Below are 16190 nucleotides of genomic sequence, written 5' to 3' on the forward strand. Positions count from 1 at the left end.
TTGGTCATAAGTGGTTACCTCACTTCTAAAATAACCCCTCTCTTTGTTGTCAAAGTCACCGACTACCAATAATGAATCTTATCACACCGTTGTACTTCATTCATCAGATACAACAGTTTGTCCAAGACTTGAACCAGATCACCATGGAAATTAAAAGAATGGAACACACAGGAACCTCCATCGTCCCTCCATCTTCAAGCTAGTCATACCACCTTATCATATATAGTGTTGATACTAAAGTGGATATCATTTTATCATAGGAATATTCTTAATTTTAAGTTTGTTGATATGAACTAAAACCAACAAAATGGGGAGTGGGAAAAAGAAAAGAGCAATCATAACAAAGGTCATTTAATTTTAAGTGGATAGCCTTACATTGAGTCGATTTTCAAGTTCTCATTAGTGGACAATGTGATAAATAAGGCAAACGAAGTTATTATATTTTGAAAATCATTTTATTTTCCAAAAATAATAGCACCATGAGATACCATTTACCTTTAATCTTTTTTAATGCACTATCTGAAATAAATACAAAAATAGTAGTCAATATCTATTGCTACCGCCTTAATGTACATTAAAAAAAACAAAAACAGCAACATATGAAGGATGAGAACACATTCTTCATTAATTCCAGAGTTTCAAAGAATACTATCATTAAGATGAGTGAAAAAAAATTGACACGAGCGTGCAAGTGTGTGTATGTGTGAGTGTGTTTGAGAAAAAAAAATGGAGAGAGAGAGAGAGAGAGAGAGAGAGAGAGAGAGAGAGAGAGAGAGAGAGAGAGAGAGAGAGAGGAAGAGAAAGAGAGAGAGAGAGAGAGAGAGAGAGAGAGAGAGAGAGAGAGAGAGAGAGAGAGAGAGAGAGAGAGAGAGAGAGAGAGAGAGAGAGAGAGAGAGAGAGGCAGAATGGGAGAGGGACAGAGTTCTTGTGGACCTTTAGATTGTGATGGAGCAGGAGATAAAGACCGGAGAAGATATCTCTAATTTAAATTAATAATTTGCAATCCTATTCTTCGCCTTGTTTTCATCAATTGGGATTTAAAAAGAAAAAGAAAAAAGATCCGGATGTATTGTAATCTATTTATATTTTTTACACTTTTAACTGTGATGAATTGCAGCTGTACGATATACAACCATATTATTTTTATCATTCTCGTTTACCATTTGTATGCAAACAATGTAAATTTATTCTATATATTTTTTTGTATATGAAGCATTGAGAAATTTAAGTTTTTGTTGAAAACACAATATGTATTTTCACTCATTGGAAGACTTGAATTTATTTGTTTAAGACGTGTAAATGACTTTCATATGGTGAAGAGTTGGTTAATGGTTAACCTGATAATGGTAACCACATGAACTTCGGAGTGAAAAAAGGAACTATTTCAATTAAACAGAAAATCATTAATAAAAAATCATAAAGAATGTGGTTTGTAAAGTTCATGTATGAGGCCTATTTATGTAATATTTTAATTTCTTTGTATACTGATTTGAATGTGATGTATGATGGAAAAATGAAATAAAATATATGTAAAATCTTTGTAAAGACTTCTTTGCTTATTCTCAAACAAATTAAAAATCTTTGGAGTAAGTGCTAGTATCAGCCTACCAAAAGAAGAATTACAAGAGAATGACATTATTGAAGGAGTGAGGGGAAAAAAATCATCTCCCAAAAATGAAACATTTAACCGTTTCCCTCTTTTGCTATGGATTCTATGACGCCATGGCACAATTAAGTAATCTTTTTTCCAGAATGAGCGAAGAAAGTGACGTGGGAGGGAAAAACAGATAAATTATTGGGACAGACACAGCAAAAGTTACTTCCCATGCCCATCAGATGAGGTCAAAAGACCAGACTTCTTATAGGGTGAAAACATAATAAAATACATACATCCCTCCCTACTCTCTCCCAAGAAAGGTGTTTATAATTTTGTTCGATGTTGCTCATGTTTTTGTTAATTTAATTTTCTAATATTTTGCATCTCAAAAAAATCAATTTAGCGTTTTTGCTTGCTATACAGGGTGTCCCAGAAATCGTGCACCATGTAGATTTTTATGATAATAATGCATATGAGTAGCAATTTTATTTATAATCATGATAAATGCTCAAATTTTTCACCTTCTGCATTGATACATGCATAAATTCTCATTATAGAACTGTTTCTTTGAAACGTTTAATCAAACACAGTGGCTTTTCTCCGTCATGATTAATTATTCAGCTATAGAGAGGTATAATGCCCCATTTTGTCGAAACATAAAAACCAATTAAAATTTTTCTCGTATCATTAGTCTCGCACCCATATCTGGAACATTAAAAAAAATGATTGTATTATTATAAATTAATATTATGTTACTCTTATGTATTTTCATTAAAATCTACATGTTGCGCGACTTCTAGGACACCCTGTTTATAAATTCCTCAATAGTTTTCACATTTTTAATTGAAATGCTTGCCAAATTTTAATCTAACATGTAAAATGGGAATCAAATTTTGATTACCAAATTTCAAATATTTTGTTCTGATGGTTTTCAAATTATTGATAACTTTAAAATAGATTGTGCAATAATTTTTTGTTGGATAAGATGTGATAATTTTTTCATTATCTGCTAAGAAGCAAAAAAATCAGGATCTCTTACATGAAAAAGTCATTCTTGTAGCATAAACTGGTAAAACAAGTGGCATAGCGAGCAGAAGACTCAAAAACGCCAATGACTCAACAAATTAAAGAGAATTTGGAGAAGCCCCCCCCCCCCTCCCCATCCCTCTTTGATCATTCTCTTTATCTTTATCCACTTTAATGTTTCACTTACTTTAGACCATAAGGGATCAATAAAAGTACGATCTGGATGAGGAACAGTGCTAATACGAAATTTTCCATAAGGCCATTCTGGCTTCAGTCTACCAAATCCTGTTTTATAGACCATATTTTGTAAGCCTCTTGTTAAGTTATTCAATGGTCCCTTTTTTTCCTTCAGAATCAAAATGCGACATTTCCTTGTAAGCCATGTGAATTTTTTCACCCATTCATTGAAATGGAGAAGAATGAGAATGTATGTTAGTGTGATGTGGCAATTTTCACCTCACATAATGGACATATATAAAATCATTTCCATACACCTTTTGAGGTACGAATAGTTTTTATTAATAATAAATGGCAATGGCATGTGTATAGAGCCTTACCCCGAATTCATTGTTGAGAGCAAATATATTGAGACAATGGTCGATAAAATTAGCACAGCTATATGATAAATCCTTCAAGGGGAAGACAAAGTGAGAAATCTGCTGGCCAAACCACGTCCAATGCTGAACAAAAACACCCACAAAGTGAGTGAAATATTGTTTTATTATGGTGCGGTCAAATCAGGATAAGATATATTTAATGAGCCAGTGGGACAATTGATATTGATATTTGATATTCAATATTTTTTTGAAGCGGTTGTGGGGGGGGGGGGGGGGGGGGGGAAGAGAGAATCGTGACTCAGCAGTATGGTCTTTGCTTTATTGAATTGAGATAGTGCAGTGAGGACTTAAGCAAGTCACCTCACCCTGGTTCAAGGTATGTTTTGTTAAAGTTGCCAAGAGTGGCTCTTTTCATTCAATGAAAACATTCTCTCACGGAGATGAAAGACTTTCAAAACTATAAGATTAAATTTGAAATGAAAAGATATAACAACATGATTTTGTTTGTAAACTCCATTTGTCAGCTAGATAAAAATTGTTTGAAATGTCTCGGTAGAATACATATTGAACTATAGTCTTGCTCTGTAATGCTTTGAAGTCTTTTCAAATTATTAATTTGTATTTGTTTTAGCTCCTGCTCCAAATTTTCTACCTCTTGTTGAAGAGCTGAAATTTCCACCTGCACCTGCAAAACAATTTAAGTAATAATGGATGAAAGCAAATGTTAAAATGCAATAATTTTATCAAATTCCCATAGACTCAGATTTTTAAAAAATAATTTCCTTAAGGTGGGTCAAGAAATCTTATTTTTAAAGAAAACTATGTGTGATGCACATGTTTCAAAGACGCAATGAAAGAATTAATATAAAAGAGTAATGATAACAACTTTTGAAAAAGAAACTTTTTAATATTACGTTGAATGATTAACGCTATAACACACTTAACAGTGACCTAAAGTAGGCTGTAATGGGCAATCCCAGAAAATGAATTTTTTAAATGTTGCAGATACACACTGGCAGTACAGTAGTCCTTCAACTAGTAATTGGAACACCAGTTTATCAGAATAATTCCTTGGAATAATCTGTCTGTAGTAGAATTTTACCACTATATCTTCTGTTTCATTTGAATGATTTTGGAGCTTCGTCAAACTATGTAATTATCTCATGCTTTTAAAGAAACAGGTGCATTAATAACCTAATTTACCAAATAACTAATGAGATGGTTTAATTGCTTAACTAGTTTGTTTATTATGCATCGCAGGTTATGAAGTTGAGGTCAAAGCTCAAGTATTGTGCACACTGTTCTTGTAAAATTGTGTTGACTGAAACTGTGTAAGATGCAGTAATCTATGATGGAACAGGTTTCAAGTGACCTTGAGTTAATGAGATATCTACTTAAGGTTATGAATGTTATTATATTTCAAAATAAAGAGGGAGTCATTACAAACGGTCACTCGAGTCTCTTTACATTTAACAAAATAACTCTTCAGAGGAGTAAGGATTACACAATTTCATAAAGAGCCTCCGACATCAAAGAATTGTAATTGACTGTATAAGCTTATTCAGTCGAAGCACATATATGTGGTATCAGCAGAGCAACTATTTCAAGACTAAAGACTCTTCTACAAGTAAATGATTTTTATTGCAATATTCTGTGGCATGGTAATGTTGAATGCTATGAGAAAAAGTAAGACTAAATTTTAGACAAATGACTTAAAGGAAGCTATGCGTCAATATTGATATAATAGTGCCACATTATATGTCTATAACTTATATAGATTGTTCCTAGAAGGAAGGTCATTTGTGAAATCAATTAATTTGAAAGCTGCTCAATTGAAATCCTTTTTTGCATAACAAAACTGCATCAATTAAGTGACTGTATTATCAACTCACTGATTCTGTGACTTCGGCTTCTTTACAAGCTTTGATGTACTCGGTAGTTTGAGGCACGTATCTCTGATTTCTTTGACCCTTCCTACGACCATTGTTAACAGCATTGGATGAAAGATTGCCTGGTTGATGAATAGAAGCTTTCCTTTTGACATCATTTTGTTCAGCATATGGAATGTCAAAGTTGCCATTTTCATAGAGGGAAAACCGATGTGATAACTCAAACAATTCTCTTTCAACTTGGAAATTAGCCAACTCAACGTCCATTGAAGAAATTTTCTGTTTAAAATATGAAAAGAAAAAAGAAAAATCAACATAAAAGCTGTCATAAAGAAAGAGCAAATTAATTATCTAAAAATAACAGGTAAAACTGCTTTAACTGAATATTAATTGCATATCAACTAATATGTTTGTAAATTAAGATGTATAAAAAAATATATATATTAAAGGCAGTGAAGATCAGAAGAACGGAATTGGAAGCAAGGAAACCATGTAATCTATGATTCATATGCCTGAAAATGAGCTTACCTTATTTGAGACCAATTTTTCTAGAGTTTCAATCTCTTCTTCGTGTCCCAGGATGAAATCCCTTACATGTGCTCTGAGATCAGCTACCTGTTTTCCTATATCTGACGGGGTATCGAGAAACACAGATTCGTCGTTGCCCAAGTCCTCATGCCTTTGTTCATCATTTCCTTGATCTTGAATTTTAAGGGTTAAAACACTGTCCTGATTTTTCATTTTTCAAAAAGAGAAAAAGGGAAGAATCTAAAAGTTCTGAGCAAATGACATTTTAATATAATATTTTCATATCAATGTATTAAATTTTTCTAGCCTCCCCACATACTTACACAGTTACAAACTGTTTAATGTGTAATTTCTAAATGCACTCACAATTGTATCAGGTACACAAGCAAAATGTTCTTTTTTTTTCCAGCAGGGTTTCAACATCAGTCTAAATGTCAAATGTACCAGATATAATACAACATTCTCCTATTGTATTGAATGTTGTTGAAACAATTAAAAAAAATATTCACACAAAAAAAACATATGTAAAGAAATTATTTACTGTTTAAATAAGACTACGTACCATCCACTCCCAAAACACATGTTCCTTTTCCTTCCAATCCAACAGTCTTTTCAGCTGGTCGTTGTCTTCTTCTAGGATGTTCATCATCTAGTCAAAACAATGAAAAATTCAAAATAAATAATATTAAAAAAAAACAAAGCAAACACTCCTAAAAAACACACACACACACAAGAAAACAACAAAACTCTGCTTAAAATACATTCATGTATGTACATTCATAAATGAAAGAAGGGAAATGAAAAAAAAATAAAAATATATATCAAACACATAATCCTATTTTCAAGATATTTTAAATGAATCTTTGTGTGTGTGTGTGTGTGAGAGAGAGAGACAGAGAGAGAGACAGAGAGAGAGAGAGAGAGAGAGAGAGAGAGAGAGAGAGAGAGAGAGAGAGAGAGAGAGAGAGAGAGAGAGAGAGAGACATGAACATGGAATTGGAAAAGGTGATGATCGTTTCGAATACTTTCAGAATCAATCTTACATATTTGAAATCTATTACCAACAGAACAAAAAAATTACTTCAATGCCTCATAGGCATATAAAATTGGCAATTACTATATTCCATTGTCAAATCAATTTTCCAATATTGATACACCAGTTAGGGTGAATCAAACGAGATTACAAATCAAAAACCCTCATACCCATACTTCAATAATCAACCCCTTCCTAGAACATTATTAAGCAATGAACAAAAATGAATATAATAACTTCGGAAAAAAAAACAACACCAAACACAGCCAATAACAAAAATATTAAAAACATTAATACATCACTTAAAACCCAGACACGCCAGAGAAATATTTGGCACTGGTGTCCGCAGCTTAGTATCCCTATCATATTATTGAAGAAAACTCACTCTTCCTAAGCTCTCTGGATACCGTAGAAGAAATACTTCCAATGGCGTGAGATAATTCAGCTCAGGCTGAACACTGATACCAAGTGTGCATTTACGAATCTAAAGGATAAAAAGGAAAACAAAGAGATGAGACTGTGGAGAGCACATTGGAACAGAGACTGGAGATAAAAATATAAGAGAATAACATTGGATTTTTCAAAGCATGATATGTATTGTTATAAAAACTAGCCTTAAATTAGATTATAACATAAATTAATATTTAGTAGGGATTGTGCTTTGTCATGGTTAATGAGGCCATCTTATTCTGACAGTCAGCCCCAGAGAAAGGCATTTTCCATGTGTTGTAGCGCCTAAAACTTTCATGTACAGTCCACTCCGGATAATCGCAACACCTTGGGATTAGCGAAAATGTTGCAAATAACCGAAGTTGCGAGTATCTGAAGTTGAGTTTTCTGTACACTGTTGCAACATTTTCCCTCTGAGTTGACACGACCTTGGATAGTGCATGTCCTCATTAAAATATGTGTGTGCGTGTGTGTGTGCTATTTTGTTTTACTTGGGTTTTTTTCTCTCTCTTCTTTTCCACTTTTAATGGTTGTAAATTCCATCATTTGCCTTTGCATTTGACATCACTCATTCCGCTAAGACGGCATGAGGGTCTTCTGTTTTCTTGCTAAGCCAGCTGTTTATAAACGTGTTGCTCAATAGTTTCCAATGTTAGAAGCAAATATGTTAAAGGGTCTTCTTGAATACGGCAATGAAGATTTTTCACGGTCACAGAGATCCACACAAACCCACACTGCAAAGCCTCACCCTCTTTTGTCTGAGTGGTGTAGCATTAAACCCGGCCCAAAAGCGATTCTTAACGTTGTATGATTTCACTCATAATGAAATTTAATAATCAGAATTTGTTTGATTGGTTTCTTGAATTTGTCACTTTTTGAGGTCGAAAATTTGTTGCGATTAACCAAAGTTTGTTGCCATTAACCAGCGATTTTTATATAGAATTAATTCTGTTTCTTGGGAAATGTTGCGATTAACCGAAAGTTGTGATTTTCCGGAGTGGACTGTAAATATAAATATTCATCAACCATCAGGATATCAAAACTTTATAAAAATGTATCAAATGGGGGAAAATGTTGTGGATAAGTGCTATTTAAATATGAAAACAGAAAATAGTGAATACATTCTTTTTCAAACAGAAAAATGAAACATGAACAACCATTTACTTTCGAAAGTAAAGAGTTTATAAAATGAAGGGAAACAAATATATTTGCAAGTCTATTTTCATTTCCTAAAACCTTTGCACACAAAAAAAATCATATAATTTTGTGAAATTCGTACTAGAAGAAACAAAAATTCTGCAAGCATTTGATAATAATAGATAATGTTGAAGATGTATGCTAAAAAGAATTTCAGAATCCCATAGTAGGTAAAAATGATGAAAATGCTAAATTCATTAAAACATGCAGGTCGCTGCTCAAAATTGTGCATACTGTCTCTCTTAGCTGTGCAAGTTCCTGTTGTGAACTGTATAATCTCCTCAGCTTTAGCTTCAATTTACCACACAGGAGTAACTGTCTTTGGAGTCTTTCCTTCGTTTGCATGCCTCTAGGGGGTTGAAAACTATGATAGGCAGCAGCATCAACTGGTATTTTCTAGGAGTGGGAGGAGGGGGTGAAGGAGAAATAATAAAAGGAGAAAACCAAATTACTAATGTGAGCAATTTCATTCAATTATCTTTCCCAAACATTGTTCTCTACTAATACATTAACACTATTTTGACATGAGGTTCCTGATAATAATACCATCTGCTGTTCAAAATAAAGCCAAGAATAAACCATAGATAAATATAAAATTCCCTTTATTCATCCCCAAGGGTAAATTTGTCTGCAGAGTCTATTCTAAGGGAAGACTGGAATAATCCAGGCATTATCATTAGCCACAGAGCAGTGCTGCAAAATGAACTAGGGCGAAGTGACTTTTTCAAGACCAGACAGCAAAGTAGGGAGTCAAACTCATTACCTTCTGGGTAAGAAGCAAAGCCCATATCACTGTACCACGCTGCCCCAATATTTGTTTCTGAAACTGTAGAGAACTCAAATTGTATGATAATTCACTAGTTAATGGTATGTGAACGCTGCTGTATACATCACCATTTGTGACTGATTTCTTATTTTGTGTGTGTGATGTAATGTAATGTAAAAATTTATTTATACAGTGTGCAGAATTAATAAAGTATCTATGGTGATAAATACACAAAGACAACAGGAACACACGATGCAAATACTCTTACTACACAAAAGCCTGCCTGAATAAAAAAGTTTTTAAAAAATTTCATAAAATTACTGAGCACAGGGGCGTCTTTGATTTCTTTATCTAATTTGTTCCATTATTTTGAGGCTATGACAGAAAAAGATTTTTCAGATAGAGATAATTTACGTATGGAAATAGTAATCAATCATTCATCTTAAAAAGGTCCATTATCTTTAACTGATCAAAGAAGAATGAAGTGAGTGGTATACCATTGTCTAGGCTGTAGCACTTATTGATAAAATGGTTTATAACTAGAATCTATTTTCTTCGTTGACAAGCATGTAAAGGCAAGAAGGTTGTCATGGCTTTTAGATTTCATCTTTTACAATTTGCTGATAATGGGCTTATGTCAAAAACATTTGTCTCATGTCCATTATGAATAATTGAGGATTTGCCGTTTTACCCATATTTTAGCCACTTTAAACTGTTCCAAGCCTCAAACATCTATTCTATAGTTTTTCTTGACAAAATTAGCCAAATCCGTATACGGTTGAGGATGTATATAAAGGTATCACTCCAATAAGATCTCTGCTACAATTATGAAAAATATTAAAACATCTGTTTTGCAGTCTTGAAAAACTACATATAAAAAATAAAAAATAAAAACAAAAATAATATTCCCTTTATTCAATATCAGGGGAAATACCCTTTTAGGATCAAACTCAAGAAAAGACCAAGATAATTCAAATATCAGCTGCGGTGCAGCACCACAAAGTGTGCAATAGGAGCTAAGTTGCTTGCCGAGGTATAAAAAAATAAGAAGCTGAAGCAATGCTCAAGGGTCTAGCAATTAGAGGTACAAGGCCTTATCCATTTGGCAGATCGCCCCATATATAATGCTCATCTATAATGTATTCAGGGGTCCCGACAGCTCAGTTTGTAGAGCACTCACTTCACCCCCCCCCCCCCCTCTCCCCTGTCCATCCAACAGTGATTGGGTAACTGGATCTGTTAGATCTGGTGGAAAACAATTTGTGCTAGACTTGCATTCTATCAAAAGGGTAGCAAGCAATAACTATTGTCCTTTCACGCTAGAGATATCGGGATAAACTCCAGATCCAAGGGCCTTATGACTATGAAGGACTATCAATAGTGGATTCATTTCTTGACACTTGATTATATCAGCTTGAAAAGAAGGAATAAGCAGGATGAATGAAAAATTATCATGATCAGTAAACAAGAAAAATCCCTCTGAGCCATCAGGCCCATGGAGCCGGAGTTTATACCAGTTTCTATAGTGTGAAACGGACCCTTTGGATAGGATGCCAGCCTATTGCAAAGTACTTTTCACCCGATCTAACAGACCCAGCTACCCATTCACTGCTGGGTAGATAGGGGGATCAGAAAAAAATCTTGACTGCACCCGGGATCGATCTCAGTCCCTTTGAGTGTGAAGCGAGTGCTCTACCAACTGAGCTATCGGGACCCCCCAACATGATCAGAGACGAGATAAATCATTTCAAAATGCCTCACCTGAGTAAAAGAAAGAAGATCCACATGCAATGGACTGGTCCTCTGACGTATCACTTCAGTGAATAATTGTTTATTGTGGATGACCCATCCTAATGCTAAAAGTATTTCTCTGCTGCCAGTGGTCAGACTTGAGGGAACTTCTGCAAATGACTTGGACAAATATCCCCAATTTTGCAATCTTGTTTTCACAAATATAACCTGTCCTGCTGTGAAAACAATACAATTTGTTGATTTTCGTATTAAAAATACTACAGTTTCAAAACTTAATTTCATGTTATTATTATTATTATTATTATTAATGTTTTGTTTTTGTTTTGAGACAAATAGAATGTGAATAGATACACTATTGAGCATCCATTTCAAATTACATCTGCATATTTATTATAATTTATTTAAAGTGGAATGAAAAGCACTTTTTAAAAAATCTATTCAGATTTTTTATTGAAGTAGAGCTATCACCATGAAGACATTTACTTTTTTACAACTAAAACTGGATAACATCGAAAGAGAGATGGAGCAAACATAAACTGAAGATCTTCTTTAAAGGTGGACTAACACAAATCACTATCCTGAGCCCACCAAAGAACCCAAGAAAGGAGTGCTTCTATCAGCTACCTCACTCACAAGTGAATGCATACATTCATTCCTGTGTCCCAAGTATAGTACGATTATGAAATACCTTCTCCGACAACTTGAGAAACTAACAATTAGAAAACATTTCTGTCACAGGAGGTCATAGCCAATGTGATACAGAGCCATAACCTAACACTATCCCACATCAAACCAATATTGCGTCTATCTTCAGGTTTGAAGCTGTAACTAACTATGGATTGGATTGGATTGGAAAAAATGCATTAGTTACAAATGCAAAGCATGAAAATAAAGTGTTTAAATATAAATCCCTACATGTGATCATTTTTATACAGTGTTTTTCACAAGATTGACTGTCAGTTAGTTGTCTTTACACCCTGTGCTTGCTTTTCTGTCAAAAAGGAAAGTCTCTTATCAAATCTGTCTCACCTAGTGCCTGTTTCAAAAAAATATAAATTTGCCTTTAAGCCCATTTTTTCATACCAGCTCAACATAGAAAGAGGAAAGGTGACATACGATAATTTAATTAATTGCCTTAACATGGCTGAATAGTATATCTCTAATTTACTTAACCAACTTGTGATTCAAGTCCTTTGAAATGTATGAAAAGTCTTTGAATTTGTTGATTAGTTACTAGGAACGATGGCTTTTGTTTGTTCAGCAGATGAGTACAGTCTTGTGTCTTTTTCTTATTTCTAAATGGTTCGACATAAATAAAGTGGAAGGACTTCTTATATAGCCCCAGCAAGATGACTATATCTGATGATGTGAGTAAAAAGAAAAATAAGTAATCATTGTGATCGTGTTATAGTGGCCAAGGAGGTTCCAATGGCTCAGGAAAGCAAAGAAACAGGTTTCAGTCATGGGTTGAGTCGCCTTTCTGTTCTTTTCTTCTTCCATTAAGGCCAAAGCTTCAGACTGAAGATTGTAAGGCCGTCTTTTCAGTAACAGGGCTTTTAGAGGGAAGCAGGGAACGATTTTTTAAAGTCATCAGTCAAAAGGGCTTGTTTACAAATGGTTGGTAGGGAGTTCCAAAGTCGGATGGTGGAGGGGAAGAAAGAGTAAAGATGATGGTTTGCTCTTGAGTGGGGGATTTCAAAATTAAATGCTGAGTTGTGTGTTTTGTTGTTGTTCCGTTTCAAATGGCTAGTTGGAATTTCGAGTTTTCCGTTTTGTGCTTTGTGGAATACGAGGAGTTTGTTGATCAAACGTCTTTCATGTAGCGGTTTCCATTGAAGATCATTCATGAGCTAAGTTATGCTCATATCCCGCTCATAGTTGCCACTGACAAATCTGGTCGCCTGACGTTGGACTTTTTCTAGTTTGATTGATTTCTTGTGATGTGTTTGGGTCCCACACTGTTTGTTTGTTGGGTTTTTTTTAAATATATATTTTTTTTACAGTGAATGGGTAACTGGTGAAAATTGCTTTGCAGCAGACAAAGGAAATGAAAAGCAACATTATTATAAATTTGGATATATGTGTATATAAAAAAGCATTTTAATTGACCATTTTTCCCACTTGTATTAACCAAGTCAGAATAGTAAAACTGTTATTAGAATACCTTAAAAGCACTCTTAACAACAAAAGCAAAATTAGAGCTTATGATTACTCGAGTTGGAAAGGTATAATTATAAGAAAAAAAGATTGAACAATTTGGGGGAGGAGATTAGAGGGTTGGACTTGATGGATAAAGCCATGATGAATGACCCATTCAGTGTGATATCCAGTAATCATTTTGCGGGCAGTTTAATAACACAAGCAAAGTCATATGACACAGTCGTGGTCTTTACGCTCAGGAGACTCAAATGATATCTCATGAGAGGAAAATAAGAGGAGCCTGCATTTATGAGGTTGTTGTAGCAGGGTGTTTAGGTGAAATTCTTATTTCAAAGCAAGTATTCTGAGTGATATTAATAATAATAACAATAATAATAATAATAATAATAATAATAATAATAATAATAATAATAATAATAATAATAATAATAATAATAATAATAATAATAATAATAATAATAGACTCTTATAGAATGCACGGTATCCTCAACAATATTCTTAAGTGAAAAAAATCATTTCCCCTGAAATTGTAGTCACAAAAGTGAAACGGATTATAACAGAAAATAATTAGACGACCCTCACTTTGTGACAAATGCCACATGGATACATTTGGTGAAGCTGTATTCCTGACAACTTAACAGTCATAATTCAAAACATCAATCACTATACAATGCAATCATATACTCACCCTCTGAGAGATGTAAACTAGAACCTGATTCCTTGTCCAAGAAACAAACAACATTGAACAGAATTTTCCACAATGATCTAGTCTGTAAATTAAAATGTAGAATGAAATTATCAATAAATGTTAAGAAATGTTTTTTTTTTTAATATTCATTTATTTGACAAAAAGAGAAAACCAGCATGAAATGTTAAATGGCACTATGTTTGTGATATTATGTAATTTGTACGTTTGCAATAAACTATCTTATTGACTGGACACCAATGAGTGTCTTCCCTGATAGTCTCGGTGTGCACTGCCTGTGGTACATAACAGAGAGCATAACAAACTAGAGCCTGATTCCTTGTCCAGGAACAAATAACATAAAAACAGAACATTCCACAATGATCTAGTCTGTAAATTTAGATATGGGATGACATTATCAGTAAACATATAAATATTTTAAAAAAAGTTATTTATTTATAATAATAATACTAATAATAATAATAATAATAATAATAATAATAATAATAATAATAATAATAATAATAATAATAATAATAATAATAATAATAATATAATAATAATAATAATTTTGGGATCATATTTGAAATGCATAATATTGCAATGAATAAAAAAAATAAATAAGTATGAATGTTTAAATGGATTTCACAATGTTTCATTCATTCTCCCAGCAGACAATTTGGAAACTTATTTCCATTTCGTGCAGTACCTGTTGTTTGTATTTTGTATTCGCTCTAACATCATAATCTGTCACTGATTATAGCCAGATACTCATTCACACCTGAGTCAAGTGCCTTACCCAGGGATAAACCATTGGGACCAAAATGTTCCAGGATCACTGTAACCCATCCAGGCATTGATTATGTTGAACATCACTTGATATTGTGACAAGTCGAGCCACTGTGCCACATATAAATTATTATAGATGGGGAAAGCATGGAATTTGAAATGAAAACGACATATTTTACGACATAATGAAATGTGCTACTTACTACACCTTTTACGATTGATGATTCCAAATTTTAGAAGATCCTAGGTGTCATAATTTTAAAACTAGACAATCATAGTGAAAATACGACCGGGGATTGATAGTCAACCCCTTTATATATATACTTTCTTGAAAATGCCCCATGTCTCCCCCTATTGGGAAGTAGAAAAAAAAAAACGAAACAGAAATCCAATGTGGCAACCTGGTTTCCAGACAGAATACTGGTAAGATCACACCGCTCTGGACCACGTCTTTACCACAGATCCTAGCAAGGAGCCCATTCATAACTATTTAGGCCTTTGTGTTATCATTTCAGACCTGCAAATAAGTACTTGAACTTGAACTGAAGTAGATCTACCCATGAGTCCGACTTACTTAAATTCTTAACTACGTACACCCAGTGACAATGACAACGAAGTGCTTATTCACAGTAGTACTGTGAATAGTGATTTCACAGTGGAATCACTATTCGCAGTATTAAAAGTAAAAAGTGCTCTCCAATTTCTGAAAATTAGCAGGGTTGCCAGTTTGGCATTTTAAATGCCAGATTCCAAAAATCTGGCATTTTTGAAAACCGTTTGGCATTAGAAAAATCATTTGGCATTTGGCATTTTCATTTGGCATTTTCTTTTCTTGTATATTATACTTAAAATGACACCTTTTCTTAATAAAAAAAATTACCCCAACAGGAAATTTAGTATAATTCAAAAAAAAAAAAAAAAAGAAAAAAAAAGAAAAGAAAACACGCAAGCCACCAGGATATGATAGTAAATTGTCTATCAAAAGTGAGTAGTTTTCTTAGTGGGGGTGGGAGTCAACAGACTTTGGCATTTTTTTGAGTGTTTTGGCATTTTTTGAGTCTTCCCCTGGCATTTTGTTGAAAAATAATCTGGCAACCCTGAAAATTAGTCTTTGTCCCTTCACTGAACACAACACTGTATTTTCTGTTCAAAATGGCGTGTTGTCGAATGGCTTGAAGTTGTTAGTTAAATATATATTTTTAAAGTACCAGAAATCTCTCTCTCTCTCTCTCTCTCTCTCTCTCTCTCTCTCTCTCTCTCTCTCTCTCTCTCTCTCTCTCTCTCTCTTTCGTTCTTTCTTTTTCATCTGCTAAATCACTATTCGCAGTACTAAACTCAAGAAAATAAATATATGAAAACTTACAGTCACATCTCTGTTGAATTTACCCTGTCGTAAAGTTTCAGCACGTACATCAGATATTTTATTGTCTGACAATATTTTACAAAATAGTTCAATTACAGACCGTACATTATTTGTTGACGACCCCGCCATACCTTGGTCTAATCATAATCACATTCGTATAAACGCATTGTTTATATTCCACCAATATTTGTTATGAATAATTTGTCACAATTGGATTCATAAATATCTATGTTATTAACACTGAGATCAACGATCAAACCAAAAGTCTCAATACAAGATATTTGGCTTGAGGCTGGAGTCTGGAGTTGCAGATGAAATTTCACATAGAAACCATAGTTATTTTCATGCTCAATTTTACTTTCCATAAAAAAAGAGCCTTTGAAACTAAATTTATCTTT

General features: G+C 33.6%; 3 protein-coding genes across 4 annotated transcripts in view; 1 reads left to right on the top strand and 2 right to left on the bottom strand.

Annotated features, from left to right (window-relative positions):
• LOC144974173 (coiled-coil domain-containing protein 42 homolog) overlaps positions 1 to 1539 on the top strand; it is a 7866-nt gene extending 6327 nt beyond the window's left edge. Inside the window, exon 8 of the mRNA XM_078917091.1 lies at positions 108 to 1539. Within this exon, the coding sequence (XP_078773217.1) occupies positions 108 to 203 (96 nt within the window). The 3' untranslated portion in view covers positions 204 to 1539. The remainder of the gene's footprint in view (positions 1 to 107) is intronic.
• Positions 1 to 4970, bottom strand: part of LOC144974181 (acylphosphatase-1-like) — a 26213-nt gene extending 21243 nt beyond the window's left edge. Inside the window, exon 1 of the mRNA XM_078917116.1 lies at positions 4962 to 4970. The gene's annotated coding sequence lies outside the window, so the exon portion shown is untranslated. The remainder of the gene's footprint in view (positions 1 to 4961) is intronic.
• On the bottom strand, positions 842 to 16150 carry LOC144974156 (uncharacterized). 2 transcript variants are annotated; one of them, XM_078917083.1, is made up of 9 exons: positions 15793 to 16150; positions 13644 to 13725; positions 10805 to 11007; positions 8512 to 8673; positions 7016 to 7114; positions 6160 to 6246; positions 5598 to 5798; positions 5073 to 5348; positions 842 to 3865 (listed from the first exon to the last, which is right to left on the bottom strand). In XM_078917083.1, exons 1-9 carry the CDS (start codon positions 15919 to 15921, stop codon positions 3701 to 3703), a joined length of 1404 nt encoding a protein of 467 aa, XP_078773209.1. In that variant the 5' UTR covers positions 15922 to 16150; the 3' UTR covers positions 842 to 3700. The 2 variants fall into 2 exon arrangements, with proteins under 2 accessions (XP_078773209.1, XP_078773201.1); XM_078917075.1 differs by having other exon boundaries at positions 10805 to 11010.
• Positions 16151 to 16190: the final 40 nt, after the last annotated feature.

Source organism: Berghia stephanieae, chromosome 1 (genome assembly GCF_034508935.2).
Source record: "Berghia stephanieae isolate SIO BIC M18660-M18661 chromosome 1, UCSD_Bste_1.3, whole genome shotgun sequence".
In the NCBI taxonomy this organism is placed as follows: Eukaryota; Metazoa; Mollusca; class Gastropoda; order Nudibranchia; family Aeolidiidae; genus Berghia; species Berghia stephanieae.